Source organism: Berghia stephanieae, chromosome 7 (assembly GCF_034508935.2).
Source record: "Berghia stephanieae isolate SIO BIC M18660-M18661 chromosome 7, UCSD_Bste_1.3, whole genome shotgun sequence".
Lineage (NCBI taxonomy): Eukaryota > Metazoa > Mollusca > Gastropoda > Nudibranchia > Aeolidiidae > Berghia > Berghia stephanieae.
The window spans coordinates 17,144,122-17,168,614 of NC_088366.1; the positions used below are offsets into that span (position 1 = coordinate 17,144,122).

General features: G+C 38.7%; 2 protein-coding genes across 7 annotated transcripts in view; one reads left to right on the forward strand and one right to left on the reverse strand.

Moving 5' to 3' along the window:
* Nucleotides 1-13,411, reverse strand: part of LOC144976806 (uncharacterized) — a 16,126-nt gene extending 2,715 nt beyond the window's left edge. The window contains exons 1-2 of one of the 4 annotated variants that reach the window (XM_078921279.1): nucleotides 13,240-13,411; nucleotides 3,702-3,888 (exon numbers count right to left, since the gene is read on the reverse strand). In XM_078921279.1, the coding sequence (XP_078777405.1) occupies nucleotides 3,702-3,808 (107 nt within the window). In that variant the 5' untranslated portion in view covers nucleotides 3,809-3,888; nucleotides 13,240-13,411. Of the gene's footprint in view, nucleotides 1-3,701; nucleotides 3,889-6,029; nucleotides 6,279-6,385; nucleotides 6,660-12,985; nucleotides 13,176-13,239 lie in introns of those variants that run through there. The other 3 variants (XM_078921281.1, XM_078921278.1, XM_078921280.1) reach the window with 3 other exon arrangements.
* Nucleotides 13,412-14,103: 692 nt separating this feature from the next.
* LOC144976808 (uncharacterized) lies at nucleotides 14,104-22,751 on the forward strand. 3 transcript variants are annotated; one of them, XM_078921285.1, is made up of 3 exons: nucleotides 14,104-14,193; nucleotides 18,460-18,663; nucleotides 19,903-22,751. In XM_078921285.1, exons 2-3 carry the CDS (start codon nucleotides 18,542-18,544, stop codon nucleotides 20,234-20,236), a joined length of 456 nt encoding a protein of 151 aa, XP_078777411.1. In that variant the 5' UTR covers nucleotides 14,104-14,193; nucleotides 18,460-18,541; the 3' UTR covers nucleotides 20,237-22,751. The 3 variants fall into 3 exon arrangements, with proteins under 3 accessions (XP_078777411.1, XP_078777410.1, XP_078777408.1); XM_078921284.1 differs by lacking the exon at nucleotides 14,104-14,193 and adding an exon at nucleotides 14,380-14,464; XM_078921282.1 differs by lacking the exon at nucleotides 14,104-14,193 and adding an exon at nucleotides 17,205-17,331.
* Nucleotides 22,752-24,493: the final 1,742 nt, after the last annotated feature.

The window sequence follows — 24,493 nt, forward strand, 5'->3', positions numbered from 1 at the left end:
TGTCATCAATGCACTGGATTAAAATCATTACCAGACTTGTTGATTCAGGGGAAACACATTTACTGAACTTTTTCGTCAACACTTTAACCGACCCCTATCTGAACACTGGACTTGCGTGAAAAGAAAATAATACTTTCAAATTAACAACATTATATTTAAGTATAGTGATGGTCGAGAGTGGTCTTAACTTAATACTAATACTTGTAACCTGCCAGTTACTGAACAGAGGTTCCTTTTCTAGTCAGCTTACATTCCATAAGATTGAGCTTTTGGCTTCCGTTTGCCCACTGATTGGAAAATATATAGAAGTTTAGCTAGGGTTACAGAAAATCAGCAACCTTGCGCTATCTATACTTGTTATTATTATTCATCATATCCCAGGGTGCATAGTTCCTACCATGGTCTAATTCAAAGGTGGGAATAGGATTCAATAGTCTGATGTCAAGTCCACCCAGCAACTTTAGTAGCAACGAGCAGCTTGGTTCTAAACAAAGAAAATCTGTACTTTTTATTCTTCATACTGTCTCGAACTTTTTCACATGTCATGTGATCAGAATGTATAAAAGTCAAAACATGATCAGATTTATAATGTTTTTCTCCTCTTGGCACACTTTTATGCTCATTGGAGAAGTATCTCATTAGGGTGTCTGCCATAGTTTATGTTTGTTTTTTGTTTTTAAGGGTTTTACGGCGCTTGCAACACATTTAGGTTATATCAGCGCCAGTAAAAAGGAAGATAATGGGATAGTAAAAAGTTCTAGAATTACAATTAAAGCACCCAAGAAAAAGTAAGACAAAGGGGAACTGAGAACAAATGGGGATCAGATGTAGATTCCAAGAGCATACCACAAATGTACTTAGTTTGAAATCACCTACAAGTCTCATCCAGACACAAGCACAAAATCCAACAAAGAGGAACACACTCAAATGCTTACATTATACATTAAAAATAAAAACAATAATACATAACAGAGAGATGATTTACAAGGAAAAAAATATCATCTCCCAAAACAATAACTATGCATTTGACTGTTTCCCTCCCAGCCAGGACTCCGACCAGGGCCAGGAAAAAACCAAGTAATCTCATTCCAAGACAAAGGCAGAAAGCATGTTGGAAAACAGATATAAGGGTATAGAAGACACAGTATATACCTCCCTGCCTGCTATGGGAGGTCAGGATCCCCACCCAGCCGCCATAGTTTAGAACCAGTTACTAAGTTACTATGCATCATTACGAAGGAAGTGATGTCACCACTGTTGAAGCGGCTTCAAGCCTATAGAAAATCAAAATCTTAGTTCCAGAAAGAAAAGTGGAACAACCTGACCCGAGTTATAAAGCGACCTAGCTATCTAAGAGGGCTTTGGTGGTTGTGGAAGAGTTATAAATCGACCTAGCAATTTAGGAGGGCTTTGGTGGTTGTGGCAGAGTTATAAATCGACCTAGCAATCTAGGAGGGCTTTGGTGGTTGTGGCAGAGTTATAAATCGACCTAGCAATCTAGGAGGGCGTTGGTGGTTGTGGCAGAGTTATAAAGCGACCGAGCTATCTAGGAGGGCTTTGGTGGTTGTGGCAGACCTGCCTACATGAAAATGTAAAAAAATTCGTAATTTTTAGATGATAAAAATTGTATTCGCTATTACAGTTAACTTTACTAATCAACAAATTACCTTGAGAAGGATTTAAATAACACTTTAAAATTCTAAAAATCATGCAGTCTGGCATCAACATTCATTTTCAATTGTTGTAGTTTTAATGAATTAGAGATGCTCATGAAGTTGAAAATTGGGCCCAAAATTCCGCCATTCTATGAATTTTTCGTAAAAGTAGGAAGTCTGGTTGTGATGATAAAAAAACAACAAACTTGAGCTTTTATATAGTGCAATATCCACTAAACGTGCTCGAAGCACTCTACAAGGGATCCCTGACCAACGCGTAAAATGTAGAATGAGACATGACGTCAGTTAATTAATTTTTTTAAAAAAGAAAGGTAGAGAAAACGTCTTGTCCTACATCTTAAGTGTTGCTCTTAGCTTAGGGATCTCTTGTAAAGTGTTTTAAGCTTTAGTGTATAAAGCTTAACTAAAGCTAAACTTTTTAAACTGTGATTGCAAGGCTTTTGTGCGACTATGTGGTCTAGTGGTATGACACTCGCTTTCGGATCGGAAGGTCCTGGGTTTGAACCTCGCACTCGGCGCATAGTTGAGTCCTTGGAAAAGGCTCTTTACTCACATTCTCTCACTGTACTTGGGTGTAAAATGAGTACCTGGCCGTTAACAGCGTTGTCTTTGTCCGAAAAATTGTAATATCGCCGAACAGGCGTTTTGTCCCGTCCTACATGTTAAATGTTGCTGTTGACCAGGGACCCCTTGTAAAGCGCTTTGAGCATGTTTAGTGGATATTGCTCTATATAAAAGCTCAATCTTTTTTAAATTTTAAAAAAAAATTAAGGTGTGATGTCAGACTTTATACTGTTTTCTGTAGGTGTAAATGGACAGCAATTATTTGATAACTTTTGGATAGTTCATCGCCTCAGTGCTTACCACAAGATTAAGCTACTCAGAGACTGCTGAGTGGACAAATAGGTGTGAAAAGAAAGACCTCAACTATTCCCAGTCTCTTTGCTCGCAACGCTATAATATACCAACAGAGCTATCTATTATGATTATCATCTTCTATATGGTCATACTCTGCTTTTAGCTTTAGGTTTAGAGACTTGTCAACAACTTGTGTCGAACTTCAAGTCAAATCAAAAAATATGCAACACCGGGTAAACACCAGGTAATACAAGTAGGACTTGCATTTATCAAAGTCATAAAATAAAAAGAATTCAATCTCTAATTATTCAACAACCACAATGATTCATGCAAATTGTGACCAATTGCCTTAACTCAATCCTAGAGATTTTTGCTACTTTTCAAAATTGGAAAAAAATGTATTAAAAATGAGCATATACATAGATAGTTTTATTCAACTACCACTAACATGTCAAAACCAAAAACATTAGCTTTGAATTTATCTCAGAAAAATGTAATAAATAGGCATGGGGTAAAAGTAACCCAGGTAAACTACAGATATTGTTGGTGTTAAGGTTGAGTGAGTTAAAACGGTATTATCTTGGAGTGGTTCGAATGCTGAAAATTTTATTTAAACTGTACTCAAAATATGAAATAGGTTGAGTTTTTCACTTTTATATTTATAGTGAAAAATGAAGATACTGTTTTAAAATTAAAACAAAAACTAAAATCCAAAGTTTCTTCTCATCTTTATCAACTTTAAAATCCCTAATTCGAACCTGGTTCTCGCTGCAATAGGTCACAATTATACTTAATCTTAAATTCTCTTAATGGGGGTCCCAATAGCTCAGTTGGTAGAGCACTCACTTCACATGAAAAGGGACCAAGATCAATCTTGGGTGCAGTTGAGATTTTTCCTGATCCCCCTGTTTACCCAGCTGTGAATGGGGAGCTAGTTCTTTAGATCTGGTAGAAAGTACTTTGCGATAGACTAGCATCCTATCCAAAGGATAGCAAGCAATTGCTATTGTCTGTTTCACATTATAGAAACTGCGGCTCCATGGGCCTAGAGCTTTATTGTATAGAGGAGTGGGCGCAATATAAATAAATTTCATTATTATATTATTATAATGCCTAATGGCTCTGTCTGAAGGACTACTTTAAGTCTCTTAATGGTTTAACTCTTACCTCTCTTTTTCTTTGACTGGGTCTGGGAATTTGTGCATTCGAACTGGTTGTTTTGTTCTGGGATCCAGTGTCTTAGTGTTGATATAACAAATGGCACAACTAAACATTTTCTGTCATAATTCCCAGAACACAATTCAAGTAACAATAGTAGTCAAAGATTGTGAGTCTAGGATCACCGGCAAATTATCTGGACAATGAGATATATGAACATTGAAAATAATTAATAATGTAGGAGTCAGACATAGAATCCCCGTCAGCAAAACTAACGATAAATGAAGAAAAGTAAAAAAAAATTTTAATCTCAAAAACACCCCCCCCCCCCCCCCATTAAAAAAACCCCCAAAAAAACATCAAATGAATGACAAACATATTGAATGCAGAGAGAAAAGTATCTGGACTGATCATATATATGAACAATGCAAAAAAATATTAATAATGTAGGAGTCAGACATAGACTCTCCCTCAGCAAAACTAACAATAAATGAAGAAAAGTGAGAGAAAAAATGAATTCTCTCTCTCTCTTTCTCACACACACACACATACACACACAACAACAACAACAATAACATCATATGGATGACAAACAAATTAAATGTAGAGAGAATATGTGTTTTCCTTGGTTATGGAAAGTAAACAACATGAAAGAATAATGCTCAATCTCGAGGAAGAAGTCGATACGAATGTTGGGCAGCTGTCAAAGAGTAAGAGTAAGTAGTAGTAGTAGTAGTAGTAGTAGTAGTAGTAGTAGTAGTAGTAGTAGTAGTAGTAGTAATAGTAGTAGAAGTAGTAATAGTAGTAGTAGTAGTAGTAGTAGTAGTAGTAGTAGTAGTAGTAGTAGTAGCAGTAGTAGTAGTAGCAGAGTAGTACTAGTAGTAGTAGTAGTAGTAGTAGTAGTAGTAGTAGTAGTAGTAGTAGTAGTAGTAGTAGTAGTAGTAGTAGTAGTAGTAGTATTGAACTGTCAGGAAATCTCGCACCCATGCCAAAACCTGCCCCTCTATACCATAGCTCTTTAGTTTCCTCAGCAGATGCTCATGCGGTAGTGTCAAATGCTTTTGCAAAATCTACGTAAATTGTATCGACACTGCCACCATCCTCTATAATCCTTGTCTACGTATCAAGCACAGCGATTAGATTAGTTGAGCACCTTTTACCATTCATGACGCCATGCTGATATTCACTAAATAGACAGTTTTTTGGAAGTGTTTGATGAAATGGTCCCTCAATATTGACTCCGTTATCTTACAAACTATACTAGTTAGGCTCACTCTGCGGTAGTTACCAGGAACTGTCTTCTTGCCCTTCTTAAAAATTGGCGAAACATTGGCCAGTTTCCATTCTGATGGTATGGCTCCCTCTTCAATAGATCGATTCATCAGGATTGTTAGTGGGAAGGCTAACTCACTGGCGCAGAACTTGAGGACAGAAGGTGGGATGCAGTCTGGGCCAAGAGCTTTGTTCGGATTCAGCTTTAGAAGTTTCTGCTCAACTTGGTCTTTCTCTATCCGTATTCTGTTTAAAGATGAACATATATTTCTTTTTTGGGCTTCAGGTATATTTGTGAAATCCTCTTTTGTGAAGACAGAGCAGAAAAAGTTATTTAGAGCTTCTGCCTTTTCTTTATCAGATCTTGCTACTCCCCCATTCTCACAGGTTAAATCTGCTTTGCCACTCTTAGTTTTCAGTTTACTGTTAGCGTATTGGAAGAAGGCCTTCGGGTTGGACTTTGATTCCACTGCTATTTTTCTTTCTAAATCTCTTGTTGCTTTCCGACACTCTCACTTCGCTTGGTTCATTGCCTTTGCATAAGCCTGATAATCTTTGCCATCCTTTGTTTCCCATGTACCTCTTAAATGCAGAATGTTTCTGTTTGACTTTAGCCAGTGCTTCTTCATTCATCCAGATTGGTCTCTTATATGTTTGTTCCCAGGTTTACTCTTTGGGATGTGTTTTTATTCAGAGATGTCGTTATCCAGAACCAGAGGCCAGATGTTGCACTGTACGTAACTGTAAACTGTAAATGTCATGTGTTGATTCAAATTATCATTATTATCTAGATAGATCAAATTATTATTATTAGAGTCTAAGAGTAAGAGAGATAGATAGATAGATAGATAAACAGATAGATAAGAGAGAGAGAGAGAGAGAGAGAGAGAGAGAGAGAGAGAGAGAGAGAGAGAGAGAGAGAGAGAGAGACTGGTCTACGCGCGCATTCATTTTCAATTTCAACCCCAAAAAATCCTGAGCCCGAGTCTGAGCGACTGACTCACTGTATTTAATGTTTTTGGTTATAGCTGGGTTTTGGTGTGGGGGTTCTTTTGCTTCACTCACGTTTTTAATGTACTTTTTTTTTGGATAAATCTGACGGAGGGTCTATGCCCGAAGCGTCCTTTTTTACATCGACAAATTCAGAAGCTTCCCTTTTCTTTCTAACTCTTCCAAGAGACAGACAGCCTCATATCGTAGTCATTGTTTACATTTTCCCAGTATTGCCAGGTAGCTTTGCAAAAAATCCCGCAACTTTATGCCAGAAATCCGTCAACTTTATCCTACTTCCAAGTCCTTGCCTACTTCACTTACGACATTTGAATAAAAACCGCCAAAAATTCCCATTTGATTTAAAACACATATAATCAACAATAGAGTATTGTCTCATAATAAAAAATATGTTACTTAATGCTACTCACCTATTTACAACTGTTTCCTTTTTAAAGGCATGAAGATTCATAGTTTCGATTTTGTTTGAGCGAGAGTTAGACCGTCGGATTAAACTGAATTAGGTTGTGTAATATAGATCTAGACCAACAGTACACTCACATTAGGTGCTCCCAAAAGTCACTTTAGGGGGAAAAACATGAAATAATTTGACTTGATTACTTTTGAAAGGGTATACAAATCATCAAAAATAAGCCCAACAAAAATCCGCCATCCGCCAGGCCATTTTCCCAACCTTAAAAAACACAGCTGTGTATTTAGTAGTGTTGGGTAATTTGATCGCTTTTACTCGATCGACGACCGAGCGCCAAGCCACGAGTCAGTGCTCGATCTCAATGCCGGAAGAGCGAGTTAGTAAAACGATCACTCGATCGTAAAACGATCAGGCGGGTTGTGAGCTTGAGACGATCTTGACACGTGAGACGAGCTTGAGACGATCAGGATTCGAGCGAGCGGAGGGGTAACGAGTGTTTCGAATCATTTCAAATTCAAACGATCACAGTTTGCCATCCGATACCAATCGGCAATGTTTGCACACGGTAGTCTGTGGTTCTTCCACAGCCCTCACTCCTTGTCAGATGTTAGTGTGTCTGGGTGGCAGTGGCAGGGAAATTCGTATAGGTGTATCACGCGTGTGTGACAAGACTTCATTAAACCTACTAAAGTTTGACTATCACACACACACACACACACACACACACACACACACTAAGGCTATTTCTATGACACACACGCATCCCTCTATCAATGAACACTCCTACAGTAGGCCTAGTGCGGCTATGTGGTCTAGTCATGACGTAACTATAGGTAGTACTCTAGTCGACCATGGGTCTCGTGCATTATAATGGTCTAGTGGTATGACACCCGCTTTGGGATCGGAAAGTCCTGGGTTCGAGCCTCGCGCTCGGTGCATAGTTGAGTCTTTGGACAAGGCTCATTACTCACATTCTCTCACCGTACTCAGGTGTAAAATGAGTACCTGGCCGTTAACAGCGTTCTCTTTGTCTGAAAAATTGTATTATCGCCTAACAGGCGGCATGTCCCGTCCTACATATTAAATGTTGATGTTGACCGGGGACCCCTTTACAAAGCGCTTTAATCACATTTAGTGGATATTGTAAAGCTCAATTTTTTAAAGTAAAACATTAGCTTTGGATATGGAATGTTTCAATTTTAGATGCCTGTGTATTCTTTGTTAGTTCCCATCATCATCATCATCATCATCATCATCATCATCATCATCATCATCAGGGGCAGCGGTACGGTCTTTGGTTGGCACCCGAAAGGTACCGAGTTCGATCACCCGCCGCTGAGTGGTCTTGAGCAAGTCACCTTGCCCTAACTAAATTTGCGGCGCTGCACTGCGGCTATCGCTTGGGTTATTCCAGTCTTCCCTTAGAATAGACCCGAAAGACGAATCTCCCCTATGGGATGAATAAAGGGAATTATGTTTAATTTATTTATCATCACCATCATATCAGCGGGATCATCATCATCACCACCACCACCACCACCACCCTAATAATAATGGATAAAATAAATATCAACACATTTCAATGTAATAATCAATCTAAAATCAATCAGTGCTCCTAAAAGACCCTTTGATTTCTTTGTCTAATTCGTTCCATACTTTTGGAGTCCCGACAAAGAAAGATTTTCAGCTAACTATAGTTTATATATGGGAATATTAATCAGTCGTTTATATTGGAATCGGAGTTGTCTAGCAGGTGTATTAGTTCAAAGCGCATTTCCAAGGATTTACCATGCTCAATGAACTTCACAATATTTAATTTAATTTATTCCTCCGGCACGCCATATCGACCATACATCCATTTCGTACAGTAGGTACCGATCGCTGTTTGGAGTCTTTTTGTATTAAAGCTCTTTACAATAGCCGTCATTGCTTATAAGATAAGAATACATTCACACCTGAGTCAAGTGCCTGACACACGGACTTAACGTCTGGATCACAATTTTCAACAATCACTGTCACTCATCCGGCCATTGACAAGGCTTGATTTTGTGACAAGAGACACCGTACCACTGAACGACCGAACAAATAATCACCATCTGCGCCATCGTCATCATCATCATCATCATCATTATCATCATCCTCATCACAGCCGTAACAGCCAGCAAAACCACAATCATGACGCATGCTGCATATTCACTGAATAGACAGTTTTTTGGAGTGTCTGATGAAATGGTCCCACAATATTGACGCCGTTATCTTACCAAACTATATTAGTTAGGCTCACTCTGCGGTAGTTACCAGGAACTGTCTTCTTGCCCTTCTTAAAAATTGCGGCGAAACATTGGCCAGTTCCATTCTGACTGGTATGGCTCCCTCTTCACTAGATCGATTCATCAGGATTAGTTGTCTGAAGCTAACTCATGGCGCAGAACCTTGAGGACAGAAGGTGGGCACTGCAGTCTGGGCATGAGCTTTGTTCGGATTCAGTTTTAGAAGTTTCTGCTCAACTTGGTTTTCTCTATTCCGTATTCTGTTTAAGATGAACATATATTTCTTTTTTGGGCTTCGGTATATTTTGTAGAAATCATCTTATTGTGGAAGACAGAGCAGAAAAAGTTATTTAGAGCCTCTGCCTTTTTCTTTATCAGATCTTGCTACTCCCCCATTCTCAGGGTAATCTGGGGGCCTTTTTTGCCACTCTTAGTTTTCAGTTTTACTGTTTAGCGTATTGGAGAAGGCCTTCGGGTTGGACATTGATTCAACTGCTATTTTTCTTTCTATACATCTTCTTGATTTTACCGACAATCCTAAGAGAGATAGATAGATAGATAGATAAACAGATAGATAAGAGAGAGAGAGAGAGAGAGAGAGAGAGAGAGAGAGAGTAGAGAGAGAGAGGAGAGAGAGAGGAGAGACTGTCTACGCGCGCATTCATTTTCAATTTCAACCCCAAAAAATCCTGAGCCCGAGTCTGAGCGACTGACTCACTGTATTTAATGTTTTTGGTTATAGCTGGGTTTTGGTGTGGGGTTCTTTTGCTTCACTCACGTTTTTAATGTATTTTTTTTTTGGATAAATCTGACGGAGGGTCTATGCCCGAAGCGTCCTTTTTTACATCGACAAATTCAGAAGCTTCCCTTTTCTTTCTAACTCTTCCAAGAGACAGACAGCCTCATATCGTAGTCATTGTTTACATTTTCCCAGTATTGCCAGGTAGCTTTGCAAAAAATCCCGCAACTTTATGCCAGAAATCCGTCAACTTTATCCTACTTCCAAGTCCTTGCCTACTTCACTTACGACATTTGAATAAAAACCGCCAAAATTCCCATTTGATTTAAAACACATATAATCAACAATAGAGTATTGTCTCATAATAAAAAATATGTTACTTAATGCTACTCACCTATTTACAACTGTTTCCTTTTTAAAAGGCATGAAGATTCATAGTTTCGATTTTGTTTGAGCGAGAGTTAGACCGTCGGATTAAACTGAATTAGGTTGTGTAATATAGATCTAGACCAACAGTACACTCACATTAGGTGCTCCCAAAAGTCACTTTAGGGGGAAAAACATGAAATAATTTGACTTGATTACTTTTGAAAGGGTATACAAATCATCAAAATAAATCTGCAAAAAATCCGCCATCCGCCAGGCCATTTTCCCAACCTTAAAAAACACAGCTGTGTATTTAGTAGTGTTGGGTAATTTGATCGCTTTTACTCGATCGACGACCGAGCGCCAAGCCACGAGTCAGTGCTCGATCTCAATGCCGGAAGAGCGAGTTAGTAAAACGATCACTCGATCGTAAAACGATCAGGCGGGTTGTGAGCTTGAGACGATCTTGACACGTGAGACGAGCTTGAGACGATCAGGATTCGAGCGAGCGGAGGGTAACGAGTGTTTCGAATCATTTCAAATTCAAACGATCACAGTTTGCCATCCGATACCAATCGGCAATGTTTGCACACGGTAGTCTGTGGTTCTTCCACAGCCCTCACTCCTTGTCAGATGTTAGTGTGTCTGGGTGGCAGTGGCAGGGAAATTCGTATAGGTGTATCACGCGTGTGTGACAAGACTTCATTAAACCTACTAAAGTTTGACTATCACACACACACACACACACACACACACACACACACACTAAGGCTATTTCTATGACACACACGCATCCCTCTATCAATGAACACTCCTACAGTAGGCCTAGTGCGGCTATGTGGTCTAGTCATGACGTAACTATAGGTAGTACTCTAGTCGACCATGGGTCTCGTGCATTATAATGGTCTAGTGGTATGACACCCGCTTTGGGATCGGAAAGTCCTGGGTTCGAGCCTCGCGCTCGGTGCATAGTTGAGTCTTTGGACAAGGCTCATTACTCACATTCTCTCACCGTACTCAGGTGTAAAATGAGTACCTGGCCGTTAACAGCGTTCTCTTTGTCTGAAAAATTGTATTATCGCCTAACAGGCGGCATGTCCCGTCCTACATATTAAATGTTGATGTTGACCGGGGACCCCTTTACAAAGCGCTTTAATCACATTTAGTGGATATTGTAAAGCTCAATTTTTTAAAGTAAAACATTAGCTTTGGATATGGAATGTTTCAATTTTAGATGCCTGTGTATTCTTTGTTAGTTCCCATCATCATCATCATCATCATCATCATCATCATCATCATCATCATCAGGGGCAGCGGTACGGTCTTTGGTTGGCACCCGAAAGGTACCGAGTTCGATCACCCGCCGCTGAGTGGTCTTGAGCAAGTCACCTTGCCCTAACTAAATTTGCGGCGCTGCACTGCGGCTATCGCTTGGGTTATTCCAGTCTTCCCTTAGAATAGACCCGAAAGACGAATCTCCCCTATGGGATGAATAAAGGGAATTATGTTTAATTTATTTATCATCACCATCATATCAGCGGGATCATCATCATCACCACCACCACCACCACCACCCTAATAATAATGGATAAAATAAATATCAACACATTTCAATGTAATAATCAATCTAAAATCAATCAGTGCTCCTAAAAGACCCTTTGATTTCTTTGTCTAATTCGTTCCATACTTTTGGAGTCCCGACAAAGAAAGATTTTCAGCTAACTATAGTTTATATATGGGAATATTAATCAGTCGTTTATATTGGAATCGGAGTTGTCTAGCAGGTGTATTAGTTCAAAGCGCATTTCCAAGGATTTACCATGCTCAATGAACTTCACAATATTTAATTTAATTTATTCCTCCGGCACGCCATATCGACCATACATCCATTTCGTACAGTAGGTACCGATCGCTGTTTGGAGTCTTTTTGTATTAAAGCTCTTTACAATAGCCGTCATTGCTTATAAGATAAGAATACATTCACACCTGAGTCAAGTGCCTGACACACGGACTTAACGTCTGGATCACAATTTTCAACAATCACTGTCACTCATCCGGCCATTGACAAGGCTTGATTTTGTGACAAGAGACACCGTACCACTGAACGACCGAACAAATAATCACCATCTGCGCCATCGTCATCATCATCATCATCATCATTATCATCATCCTCATCACAGCCGTAACAGCCAGCAAAACCACAATCATCATCTTCGGGTCCGGTCTATCCGTGTGGGGGGTGGGGGTGGAACCTGCTAAAGTATTTCATTTTTTAAACAGAAACACGATAATCATCATCATCATCATCATCGTCATCCATTGTCGTCGGCATCGTTATCATCGTGTCCGGGCAATCCGTGTGTGTCTGGGTGTGGAACCTGCTAAATATTATTATTATCTACCTACCTAATAAAAACACACCATTCTTGTTCATTTATTTTTCAAATAATGAAATGAAAGGCACGACCTTTCCCGCACACACAAGAGGCGATGACGACCAGTGACAGATTATGGGAGGTGGGGGCGGCCGACAACTTTTGGCGCGACATAAATATGAAATGTTAAGGTGACAGCGGGATGATGGTGGTGGGAAGGGGGGGGGGGGGGGTCTCAACCCTTCACCATCAACAACTGTTTGATGGCGTGTGTGTGTGTGTGTGTGTGTGTGTGTGTTATGTGTGTGTGATGCGACGAACGATCATAATCAAGGCTGCCAGACAGCCAGATTTCTTCTTGCCCAAGTAGTCAAATAGACCCCAAATAGCCAAACACCACAAGCATTCTGACTCCCTTGAAAAACTCATTTGTTTTGATTAACAAAACAATCGACTACAGTTGGATAAACTTATCTTTTCATTTTTTTTAAATAAAATATTTTTTTTAAATGAATAATAATAGAAAAGCGTTTCTTAGTAAGCAATTTTGAACTTGGCCATCTGGCAGCCCCCATCATAACCAGCTGCAGTCAAGCCAGCCACAGACATAAGAGAGGGAGGGGTATGTGAAGTTTCCTGTGGCAAACGAGTTGCTCGTGTTTTTTTTTTTCAAACGAATCACTCCTCGATGACGTCACTGACTCGAAACCCGCCCGAAACCGACTCGATTTTAGAGGACTCGATCGAAAACCCGCTCGATTTGATCGTTTCAAACTCGACCCAGCACTAGTATTTAGTCCACCGGAAATAAAAAAATTTTAATAGGGCAAAATATTCCCTATACTTACCGTAACCGACACTGACGACATTGATACTGAGCTTATTATAGGTATCATCAGAAATGGACAGGCATAATTTATGTCAATTCAACGTCTTAATAATATCATTTACAACGTTTTATTTACTCTCGGAAAATCTTGATTGAGGGTTGTTCGAAACCGGGCGCCTGAAATAGATCTCAATTCTCGAAACCGATTTATCAAACATTGACGAGATTCTTATCGTGACTTTTAACATTTTTTATTTATTTACTTTTACTCACTTTTAGGATTATCATTTTAATTTAGAACACAGTGAGACGTCAAAAGTCACTTTAGGGGGAGCCTTGAGCATTTCTTGTATGTAACAATATGACTCCGGAGAAAAACGAAACAAAAAACGAACAAAGAAAACAAAAACCAACGAAAAAAAAAAAGAGAGAACAACTTTATAGTTATAGAGTCTTGAATATGTTTAAAGGAGCGTCAGACAGAGAGAGAGAGAGAGAGAGAGAGAGAGAGAGAGAGAGAGAGAGAGAGAGAGAGAGAGAGAGGGGGGGGGGGGTTAAGGACTGCTTTGTAGCTACTTGTACTCGCACAACTATTTTTTTTTTTTGGAGGCACAGCCGTGCTCGAGGCCAGTGATCGATGTGAAAAGTGACCAAATAGAACCTTACTTGGGTAAATAATACTAAAACTCTGATCTCCTTGAAAAACTCATCGGTTTTAATAATCACAAAAATTCTAATGGACTAGGAAAAATAGAAATAAATGTTAAGGAAGATGACTCTACATTCTTTTAAGAACTCCATTTTAGGGCTAGTAGAAAGGAAGAAATGGGATACCAGTCAAAAAATTCTAGCTTTACAAGACATGATAATGAGTGGGGGGGGGGGGGGGGGGGGGGGGGGGGCACAGCCGTGCTCGAGGCCAGTGATCGATGTGAAAAGTGACCTAATAGAACCTTACTTTAGCAAACAATACTAAAACTCTGATCTCCTTGGAAAACTCATTGGTTTTGATAATCACAAAAATTCTAGCGGACTAGAAGATATTTAAAATAGATATAAACAGTATTCTCTGTGTGGCCAATTTTGGCCAAATTGGCTAGGCCAATGGCTATCTGGCAGCAGGCGCCGGATTTCGAACAACTCTCAATCAAGATCATTAAGCCGTTGAATTGCCATAAATTGCCTCCTATAATAGACTCAGTATCAATGTCGTCAGTAGCGTTTAAGGTAAGTATAGACGATATTTGGTCCGGTGTAGCGCGCCAGACTGACTCTCACGCCAAAAAGACTCTAGAGTTAGATTGGCGGCCGCCAGAAACACTCTAGATTTTACCTGTTGAGCCCCGCCCACGCCAATTCTACTTTCTTCACATCAAAAGCTTTATACAAAGGGAAATAACTCGCACCTGAAAAATTCAAGTAACCGAGAGTAATCCCCTTACCATCAACATCTCAAGCAAGACTGGCTGTCCACGCACAGCGCTAAACTAATTAAAAGGTAAATAAATGAATGTACGTAGAATGGGTGCACATCATGAGGCATAAAATGTGAAATACTCTACAAGGTTGGAGAGATAGATAGAAAGAGAGAGAGAGAGAGAGAGAGAGAGAGAGAGAGAGAGAGAGAGAAAGAGAGATGGATAGATAGATAGATAGAGAGAGAGAGAAAGAGAGATGGATAGATAGATAGATAGAGAGAGAGAGAGAGAGAGAGAGAGAGAGAGAGAGAGAGAGAGAGAGAGAGAGAGAGAGAGAGAGAGGAAAGCGTAGAAGAGGGGAGAGATAAAGAAAAGAATAATAATGTATGTAAATCTAGAACAACACACCATGACATGTGAAATAATCTACAAGAGAATGGGAGAGAGAGAAAGAGGTGGAGAGAAAATAATCTACAAGAGAATGGGAGAGAGAGAGAAAGAGGGGGAGAGAAAGAGAGGAGAGAGAGAGAGAGAGACTGGAGGGAGAGAGAGAGGAAGAGAGAGAGAGAGATCTTGGGGGAGGTGGGGGGGGGGGGGATTGTATTTTTAATAGTATTACATTTTTATTGTTCACAAAATTTAGTGGTTTACATTGCTCTAACAAATATAATAAACATTAATAGAAATGTGTGGATCTTATAATAATATGATCCTCATAGAAAATTTACTTCACAATGCACAGAGACGTCTTTACAATTTAATACAACAAATTCAGACTGATTTCAAATGTATCCAGTTACTAAGTTACTCACTCGAACTACTCACTCCTCTTCCAATACAATTTTAAACGGTCCCATTTTCACGGATTTCAATTTTACCTTACTCAAAATCCTTACTTTTACGTACAGGTTAACTGATATCCCAAAAACGCCTCAATCTACTGGTATAAAATTTATATGTCTACGTTCTACAGATATTCAACATCATTTCCATTACTTTTGTTTTAAACTCTTAAGTGTTGAACATGTTAAAATATTCTTTAAAAAAATGTTAATTCACTTAAATTTATGTATCAATTTTATTTGTTATCCCTCTTGCTTTTTAACACCATCATAATTATGATTATATAATCAATGAAAACTCTGTTAATAAACTGTTTGGTAGTATAAAAATATTTTTGCTACACTTAATAACGGCAATACTACATTAGTTTGAAATTCAGAAAAAATCGATCAGAACGGCGAAAAAATTGTCTCCCTCTCTCAGTGTAAAGCTATGACTCATCATCACTAGACTGGCTAGATTTACCTGGCGAACTAAACTGAAAGCAATAAACGCCTGTGAGGGAGATGATTACGGGAAACTGGCTGAGTAAGATCAAAGAGAGAGGGAATGGGGATACCCCTCTGATGCGCATAATGGACGGCGCCCCCGTTTCGAGCCGAAACAAGTCCCGGCAACCCTTGTACGCAGAATCCCTGACTACGTTTAGAGCTGCACATATGAGATAGAAGTCGGTTTGGACGAATTCAATTCTTCGTGGGGGCGGGGACGTTACCTCCTCTAAGCTTGGTGAGAAGTTGCCAGGTTTTGATACCAGTAAGAGGAGACACTGGGTGATGGCGAATCGGTTTCGATCGAGGAGCTGCCTCACGGCCAGTGCGCTTCATCGGTGGGGTCTTTCTGACTGTCCAACATGTACCCGCTGTGGGCAAGAGCCTGAGACGGCAGAGCATCTAGTCGAACGGTGTGTTGTGACGATAATACCCGGCGGGTTTGCGACGGTGCACGAGTGCGGACTGGACTTTGTTGATTGGGTCGATCGTCATAACATAGTAGTGTGTGAACCATAAGAGGCTGCCGCCACGGTAAGGCGCCGATGTAGAGCAACTCTCAATCAAGACTTTCCTAGAGTAAATAAAACGCTGTATATAATAGTAATAATAATAAAATAATTAATAATAATAATAATAATAATAATAATAATATATAATAATAATAATAATCATCATCATCCATCATAATAATCATAATTAAATAAAATAATAATGATAATGATAATAATAATAATAATAATAATAATAATATAATAATAATAATAATAATAATAATAATAATAATAATAATAATAATAATAATAATAATAATAATAATATATCTTTATTGTCCATAAATATGGCAATTTGTCATTTAGTTACACTTGTTATAATGTTATATGATAACTATAACAATGAACAGATATTTCACTTCTCTCTCTCTCTCTCTCTCTCTCTCTCTCTCTCTCTCTCTCTCTCTCTCTCTCTCTCTCTTCCTCTCTTGATATCATTATGCCGTCAAATTGCCATAAATGTTATGCCTGCCCATTTCTGATGATGCCTAACCTAAAATAGGCTCAGTAGGAATGTCGTCAGTATTGATTAAGGTAAGTATCAACAATATTTGGTCCTTTTTAAATATTTGTATTTTCGGTGGACTGAATACACAGCTGTGTTTTCAGTCCACTGGTTGACTGAAAACACAGTTCCAAAGGAAAATGCAGTATTGCCAGGTTGGTGGATTTTCCACAAAATTGGCGGATTTTTTATCATTGCGTGGCGGGGAAAGATTCAACATTCTAACTCCCGCTCAAACAAAATCGAAACTCCGAATCTTCATACCTCTAATCAGATCAAATGGCAGAATTTTTGCCGGATTTTGGAATGTCGCAGCCAGGGCACACAGTTGAAGTAGGATAAAGTTGGCGGAGTTCTGGCATAAAGTTGGCGGGATTTCTGCTAAGCTACCTGGCAATACTGGGAAAATGTAAGCAAAGCAACGACGATAAGTTGATAGTTGTCTCTTGGCTAGTAAACGAAAGAATAGGGAAGCTTCTGAATTTATCGATGTAAATAAAATAGGACGTTTTGGGCATAGACTCTCCGTCAGATTTAGCCAAAAAATTAAAAACGTGAGTGAAGCAAAAAAAAAAAAAACAAACAAAAAAACCCAGCTGTAATTATAACCAACAAAAAAAAAGCAGTGTCAATTCGAACTCGAGTCTGAATCTGAATTGAATAGTCTCCCACTCCCACTTATTTGGGGAATTCGGGTAAAATTGTGCAAATTAGTGATGAAAGCACCAAATTTGGTTAAAAGTAACTTGAGACCACTATTAATTGATGTTGATATAGAACCACATTGAGAAATTCCTCTAACAGTGTAAACTCGGGAGATGAAAATCCGCCTATATGAGCTAGATAGTATATTAAAACAAAGGGGTGTAATCCATGAAATATTTGTTGACAATTCGGCGCTTTAAAAATATATTATTTTTAGCCCGTGTAAGCGGTTGATTATTTTGGTTTAAATAATTATAATTGTTAAAAATGAGACTTTATGTGATATTGGATCCGTATGGGCCGGTAGTATAGCTTTATTGTGAGGGTTGGAAGGGCGGGGGGGGGGGGGGGGGGGGGGGGGGGGGGGGGGGGGGGAGGGAGATGGTGCTGGTGTCAGTTTTACTTGTGTTGGTCGTCATCGTGGTGAAGATGATGGTGAAGGCGATGTTGGTGATGATGAGGTGATTGTGGTGATAATAGTAGTGATGGTGCTGATCTTGATAGCGATGATGATGATGACGAAGACGATGATGATCAGGATGATGTTGTGGTGTGGTGGTGGTGGTAGTGATGATCATGATGATGATGATAATGACTATAAGTACTACTACTACTACTACTACTACTACTACTACTACTACTTCTAGTACTACTACTACTACTACTACTACTACTAATCAGTTCTATTACTTTATTCACATCACAAGATATTTTCCATCTCTTGCTCTTTGACAGCTGCCCAACATTCGAGGTTGAGCACTATTCTTTCATGTTGTTTACTTTCAATAACCAAGGAAACACATATTCTCTCTACATTTAATTTGTTTGTCATCCATTTGATGTTGTTTTTGTGTGTATGTGTGTGTGATTTCAGGGTTTTTTTTACTTTTCTTCATTTATTGTTAGTTTTCCTGTCGGAGAGTGTATGTCTGACTCCTACATTATTAATTATTTGCATTCTTCATGTATCTCATCAGTCCAGATAATTTGCCGGTGATCCTAGCTAGACTCACAACCTTTGACTACTTTTGTTACTTGAATTGTGTACTGGGACAGAAAATGTATTGTTGTGCCATAAATTGTAGTAACAACACAAAGCCATCAAAGCCGACACTCGATCCCAGAACAAAACAACCAGTTCGAATGCACAAATTCCCAGACCCAGTCAAAGAAAAAGAGAGGTAAGAGTTAAACTTAAACCATTAAGAGAATTAAAGTAGTCCTTCAGAGCCATTAGGCATAAGGCCCGTGGAGACGCAATTTATCCCGGTTTCTATAATGTGAAACAGACAATAGCAATTGCTTGCTATCCTTTGGATAGGATGCTAGTCTATCACAAAGTACTTTCTACCAGGTCTAACAGAACTAGCTCCCCATTCACAGCTGGGTAAACAGGGGGATCAGGAGAAATCTCGACTGCACCCAAGATTGATCTTGGTCCTTTATCATGTGAAGTGAGTGCTCTACCAACTGAGCTATTGAGCTATCTCCATTAAGAGAATTTAAGATTAAGTATAATTGTGACCTATTGCAGGGAGAACCAGGTTCGAGATCGGGATTTTAAAGTTGATAAAGATGAGAAGAAACTTTGGATTTTAGTTTTTGTTTTAATCTTAAAACACAGTATCTTCATTCTGATGGTTATTGTGTACCTATAAGTTTTATTAAACAACGCCATGATTTTATTTTTAAAGAAAACAATAAAACAATTTTTTCATCAATATTCTTCGAAAACAGACGTCTTCATTTTTAGCACGCTGGTTATGGGTTAAACTTTCGGTAAACGAATATGACAATTAGATGTTAGTACTTGCACTTGAACGATACCAGGCAGTGATTCCTCTCATAATTTGATTACAAACAATTTCTTCATTTTTGTCAAGGAATACCAATGAATGGACGAACAGCTGGAAATTGACCGGCTCTTGATTTGTGTGTATCTCTCTCTCTTATTGTTTCTACACTCACCCATGGCTTACTTCATTTACTCGCATCAGTGAAAGCGCAATATGAAAACCTTAGCTAGCTTTGGAATTTAGTCATCTAGCTGTTTGGGGCTTGAGAGCGTGAAAGAATAAGATTTAAAGTGAACAAAAATTCAACTTAAAAAATGCAAAGACCTATTTTGATTTCAGACTTTGGATGGGCTCCTTTACTTTAATGTTTTGACATGCGTTTTGAAAGCAAAAAAAATATATCTTTGTGCACAAGTAAAAAGCGCTGTGGAGTTATCTTACGACATTATAGTTATCTATAAATCAGACAATAGACAATGAGTTCAGTTTTTTTTTTCATCAACACTTGAATTTTAAATTCTTAGTTGATCTACCTATCATCCTTTTCATTGAACGGACACCTATGTTTGTTACTATTATAGTATGTAAAATTTAGTCACAGATTCTTCTTTCTTTCTTTCATAGATGCTTGCGCTGGATAATCAACTTGCGGCGAGCTGATCTGAACCTCCACAATGTCAAGTACAAGAAAGTATGCTCTATTCATTTTGATTTGTCAGCATACAACTGTAGCTCAGAAATTGCAACTTCTTCCCTTCTTTGCACTGCAGTACCAACAATTGTGCACTGTAAATATCCACCCAAAAGAGAGATTAATTCTAGGAAACCACCTGCAAAAAGGACAATCAAGGAGGAAGAAGAATCAGAGGTGGAAGATACAAAATCTTGTGACATTAAATTGGAACCGCCAGAGCCTGAAATTGAATGTCCACTAATATATTTGGGTGAAATCAGTTGACTTGGGAATTCTAAGATTTTTACTGCTTTGCATTGCGGTACCAACAACAAATGTGCACTGTAAAATTCCACCCAAAGTGAAAAAAGGATGATCAAGGAGTTGGAAGATACAGAATCTTGTGACTTTGAATTGGAACCACCCGAGCCTGAAATTGAATGACAACTAATATATTTGGGCGAAATCAGTTACTTGGTAATTCTAAGATTCTTACTGCTTTGCGCTGCGGTACCAACAACAAATGTTCACTGTAAAAGTCCAGCTAAAACAAACTTGATGTACTACTAGGAAACCAATCACCTGCAAAAAGGATGATCAAGGAGTTGGAAGATACACAATCTTGTGGCTTTGAATTGGAACTTCCTGAGCCTATCTTCTTCTTCTAGGTTCCATGCCTGGTCCAGGCTTCGGATACTGCATGAATTATCTCTCTCCATTCCTCCCTGTCTCTTGCTTTTTCAAACAGCTCTTGGATTGTTAGGTTGGTGAAGCCCTTCAGTTGGTCTATGAGTGTTTTTCTTTGTCTCCCCGGGCGCGTTTACCAGGTATTTTTCCACAACTTGCCAGGTATTCATTCTTATCTTTCCTTACTATGTGTCCGAAAAAGGATAGTTGTCGATCCGCTATTAAGGGCATTAGTTTCCTTTGTTGGTATGTTTGTTTTAGCACTTCTTCGTTCGTTTTGTGTGCAGTAAACGATATTCTCTGCATCCTTCTCAAGCACCACATTTCAAAAGCTTCAATGTTCTTTTGTGTTTCTGCATTTGTAGTCCAGCTTTCGCATCCGTATAACAAGATTGGCCACACGTAGCACTTCAAGACTCGGAATCTAATCCCGAACGACATCTGTTTGTTTTTCAAAATGTTTCCCAGGTCCATGAAGGCCTGTTTGGCTTGAGTTATTCTTGCTCGTATGTCTCGGTTACATCTTCCATCTGTTGTCACTATTGAACCTAGGTATTTAAAACTTTCTACGTTGGTAAGTTGCCCGCCGTGAATCGTTATATTGCAGGTGTTGTTGTTTTCGGGGTTTTTCTGTATTACCATGCATTCCGTTTTGGTGATATTCACTTCCATTCCCTTGGCTTCACTATCTACTACCACTTTGTCAACAATCTTTTGAAGTTGGATTTCTGATGTTGCAATGAGTACCGTATCGTCTGCGTATCTTATATTATTTATGTTGTGACCTCCTACTTTTATTCCCTCCATATTAGTTATGCCCCTCATGATTGTTTCTTGGTATAGATTAAACAGATCTGGTGAGGCAACACACCCTTGACGGACTCCTTTCTTAATAGGAATGGAATTTCCTGTAGAGTTTCCGATTTTGATAGATGCCTGCTGGGTGTAGTATAATGTTTGCATGAGTCTGAGGTCTTTCTCATCAGCGCCAATGGAGTGCAGTTGTTTTAGTATTTCTTCGTGGCGTACTCTATCAAAAGCTTTTTTGTAGTTGACAAAACAGAGGTATAGTTGGGTCTGAACCTGTATAGCTCTTTCACTTAAAACACGGAGGAGGTATATTGCGTTCCTTGTCCCTCTGTCAGGTTGGAATCCATATTGTTCTTCTGCGATTTCGGGGTTAATCTTATTCCTTAGCCTGTTGATAATTATACGCAACAGTATTTTGTTGATGTGGCTTATTAAACTTATAGTTCTAAAATTTTCGCATCTGACTGCACCTGCTTTCTTTGGTATTACTATGAAAATAGAGTTACAGAGATCTTCTGGAATTTTCCCAGAGTTGTATATATTGTTGAATAATATGTGAAGTTCATCAATTGCTAGATCTCCTAGGCTTTTTAATACCTCTACAGATATTTCATCAGGGCCTGTTGCTTTACCATCCCTCATTCGTTCCATGGCATGTTCAATTTCACTTTTGGTGATGTTTGGTCCGCTTAATGGTTCTTTGAATTTCAGTGGTGGTTCATTTCTATTTGGATCATTGTACAGTTCGCCTATGTATTCTACCCATCGGCTTTCTATTAGGTACGGAAAACCCAAATTTAGATTATATAATTGTTGTCTTTAAGTTGCATTCAACAGGTAGAACTTTTTTTCCTGATTAAAATGGTATAAAAATTATTAAAATTGGTTAAAAATTAAAAAAGATATGTTATTTCGAAATTTGTAGAAAATCGCCAAAATTTGTCCTTCTTTGAAAGCAACCTTTTGTCCGTTTTCAAAATGCCGTATTTTCATAAATATTCAAACCAGACCTCTGTAACTTTCTAACAATACACATCTTTTTATAAACAATATGTGTATTTTTTTTCTGAGCTCAACTCTAAGTAAAATAGAAATAATTTGCCCCTAAAGTAGCTGACAAAGCCAAAATTGTCAATTTCAACGCAAAGTTACGAAATATCAGCGATTGTGCCCCTTGCCTGAGCCGGCATATGAGTGAAGTGAATACGGCAAATGTTGTAGTTGTAGTTTCGTTTTCAGTTGGCTGGTGAACGCAAAGCTATTAATCTTGCTTTCGTATACATCCTTTTAAAGCTGAGATTTTAAACTTTCTTTTGATACCAGAATCGTCCAAATTTTCAAATTTTTCTCTATTTTTTTTATCAATTTCAAGTTTTTAACATGAAACTTCAAACTTTGAAAAAAATCATAAAAATGCGAATCTGGTATCGAATGAAAGCTTGTTCAATTTTCTTTCGGATGCAGCCATCGACGTTACTATTAATAGCGCTGACGCGACCAGCCGAGCGGAGAGAAAAGACAACCGTCAGTTACGGTGATCGAGTAGCGGAGCGCCGGTTCCAAAATCGAAGTTTACTCCTCTTCTTCAACTCAAAGCCATGAAATAACGGCAAATCATATGAAAAAAGCATGAACGTTTTTTTAAAGATGAAGATTTGAGATTTAATTTGATACCAAAAACGTTTTATTTGACGGACTGAAAATGAGAAAAAGAGAGAGACGATTTGAGTTAAAATTCTCGGTTTGCCAATAAAGCCATGACTCGATAAGAGGGTTTGCCATACCTATTTCTATATGTTGTTCTTCAAATAGCAGTTCCCCTTGTTTGTTTTGGATACAACTTCCTGCTGCTTTGCTTTTCCTTTTCCTTGATAGTTCTTTTATTCTTTGGTGAGCTTGTTGGGGGTTGGGTTTGTATTCTCTTTCGATTTCGCAGCATTTCCAGTCTAGATAGTTCTCGTGTGCCTCGATGCATTTGGATTTAATGTGGTTGTTCAATGTTTGGTATTCTGCAGACCCTCTGTTGCATTTTCGTCTTTCTTCAAATAGGTTTAGAATTTCATTTGTCATCCATTCCTTTTTGCTGTTTATTTGAGCTATTGGTAAATGCTTTTCTGCAGTTGCTTTGACACACTTTTGGAACATATCAAATTGTTTTTCACATTTTTCGTTATCAGGTTCACTTTGGCTTTGTATCATGAGTGCATTTTCAAATTCTTCTCTCATTTTTGTTTGTATGCCATTGTCTTTGCATAACCTGTAATCCCTCTTTATTCTACCAGCTGTTCTCTGAATAGCTTTAAACTTTATCCTTACTGTACAAACAACTGGGACATGGTCACTGTCTACATCGGCGCCTGGGTAGGTTTTGCAATTTAATATGCCATTTCTGAATCTTGATGATACTGCTATAAAGTCTATCTGGTTCCTTGCTCTGTCCCCTGGTGATTGCCATGTCCAGGTTCTTCTTGGGTGTTGTTGAAACCAGGTGTTTGAAATCATTAATTTATTTGTTCTACACCAATCTGCCCAGATGTTTCCTCGTTCATTTCTGTCTCCGAGTCCATGTGGTCCGATTATGTCACCATCTCTGCCTCTGCCAATCTTAGCATTTAGGTCCCCCATTACCATAAGGACTTCTTGTGATTTACACATTCGTTTTGCTTTGTCTAGTGAATGGTAAAACTCTGTCATATCTGCATCTGTCGCCTCTTCTGTTGGTGCATGAACTTGAATAATATTGGTGTCAACTACAGGTCCTCTTAGCTTAACCAGCAAAACTCTGTCTGAGATTGCTACGTGCCCTTTGTAAAATTTGGTTGATTGTTGGTCTAAGATCATCCCTACTCCTTTTTGGAAAGAGGTTCCACCACTCCATATGATCTTATATGTCGTGTTGTTTTCTTGTTTTGACATGGTTCCCTGCTCTTTCCATCTCATCTCTGCCAGGCCAAGAATATTTATTTGGAGCCGTTTCATTTCTTTTAGAATGTTGTTTAGTTTTCCTTTTTGGGCACAGGTCCTGACATTCCATGTCCCAATTTT

Excerpts from the sequence above, each read along its gene's own strand:
- LOC144976808 (XM_078921285.1), top strand. The coding sequence starts at position 18,542 with ATGTATTGTTGTGCCATAAATTGTAGTAACAACACAAAGCCATCAAAG. Across the intron at positions 18,664-19,902 it reads CCAGTCAAAGAAAAAGAGAG|ATGCTTGCGCTGGATAATCA; the intron begins GTAAGAGTTAAA and ends TTTCTTTCATAG.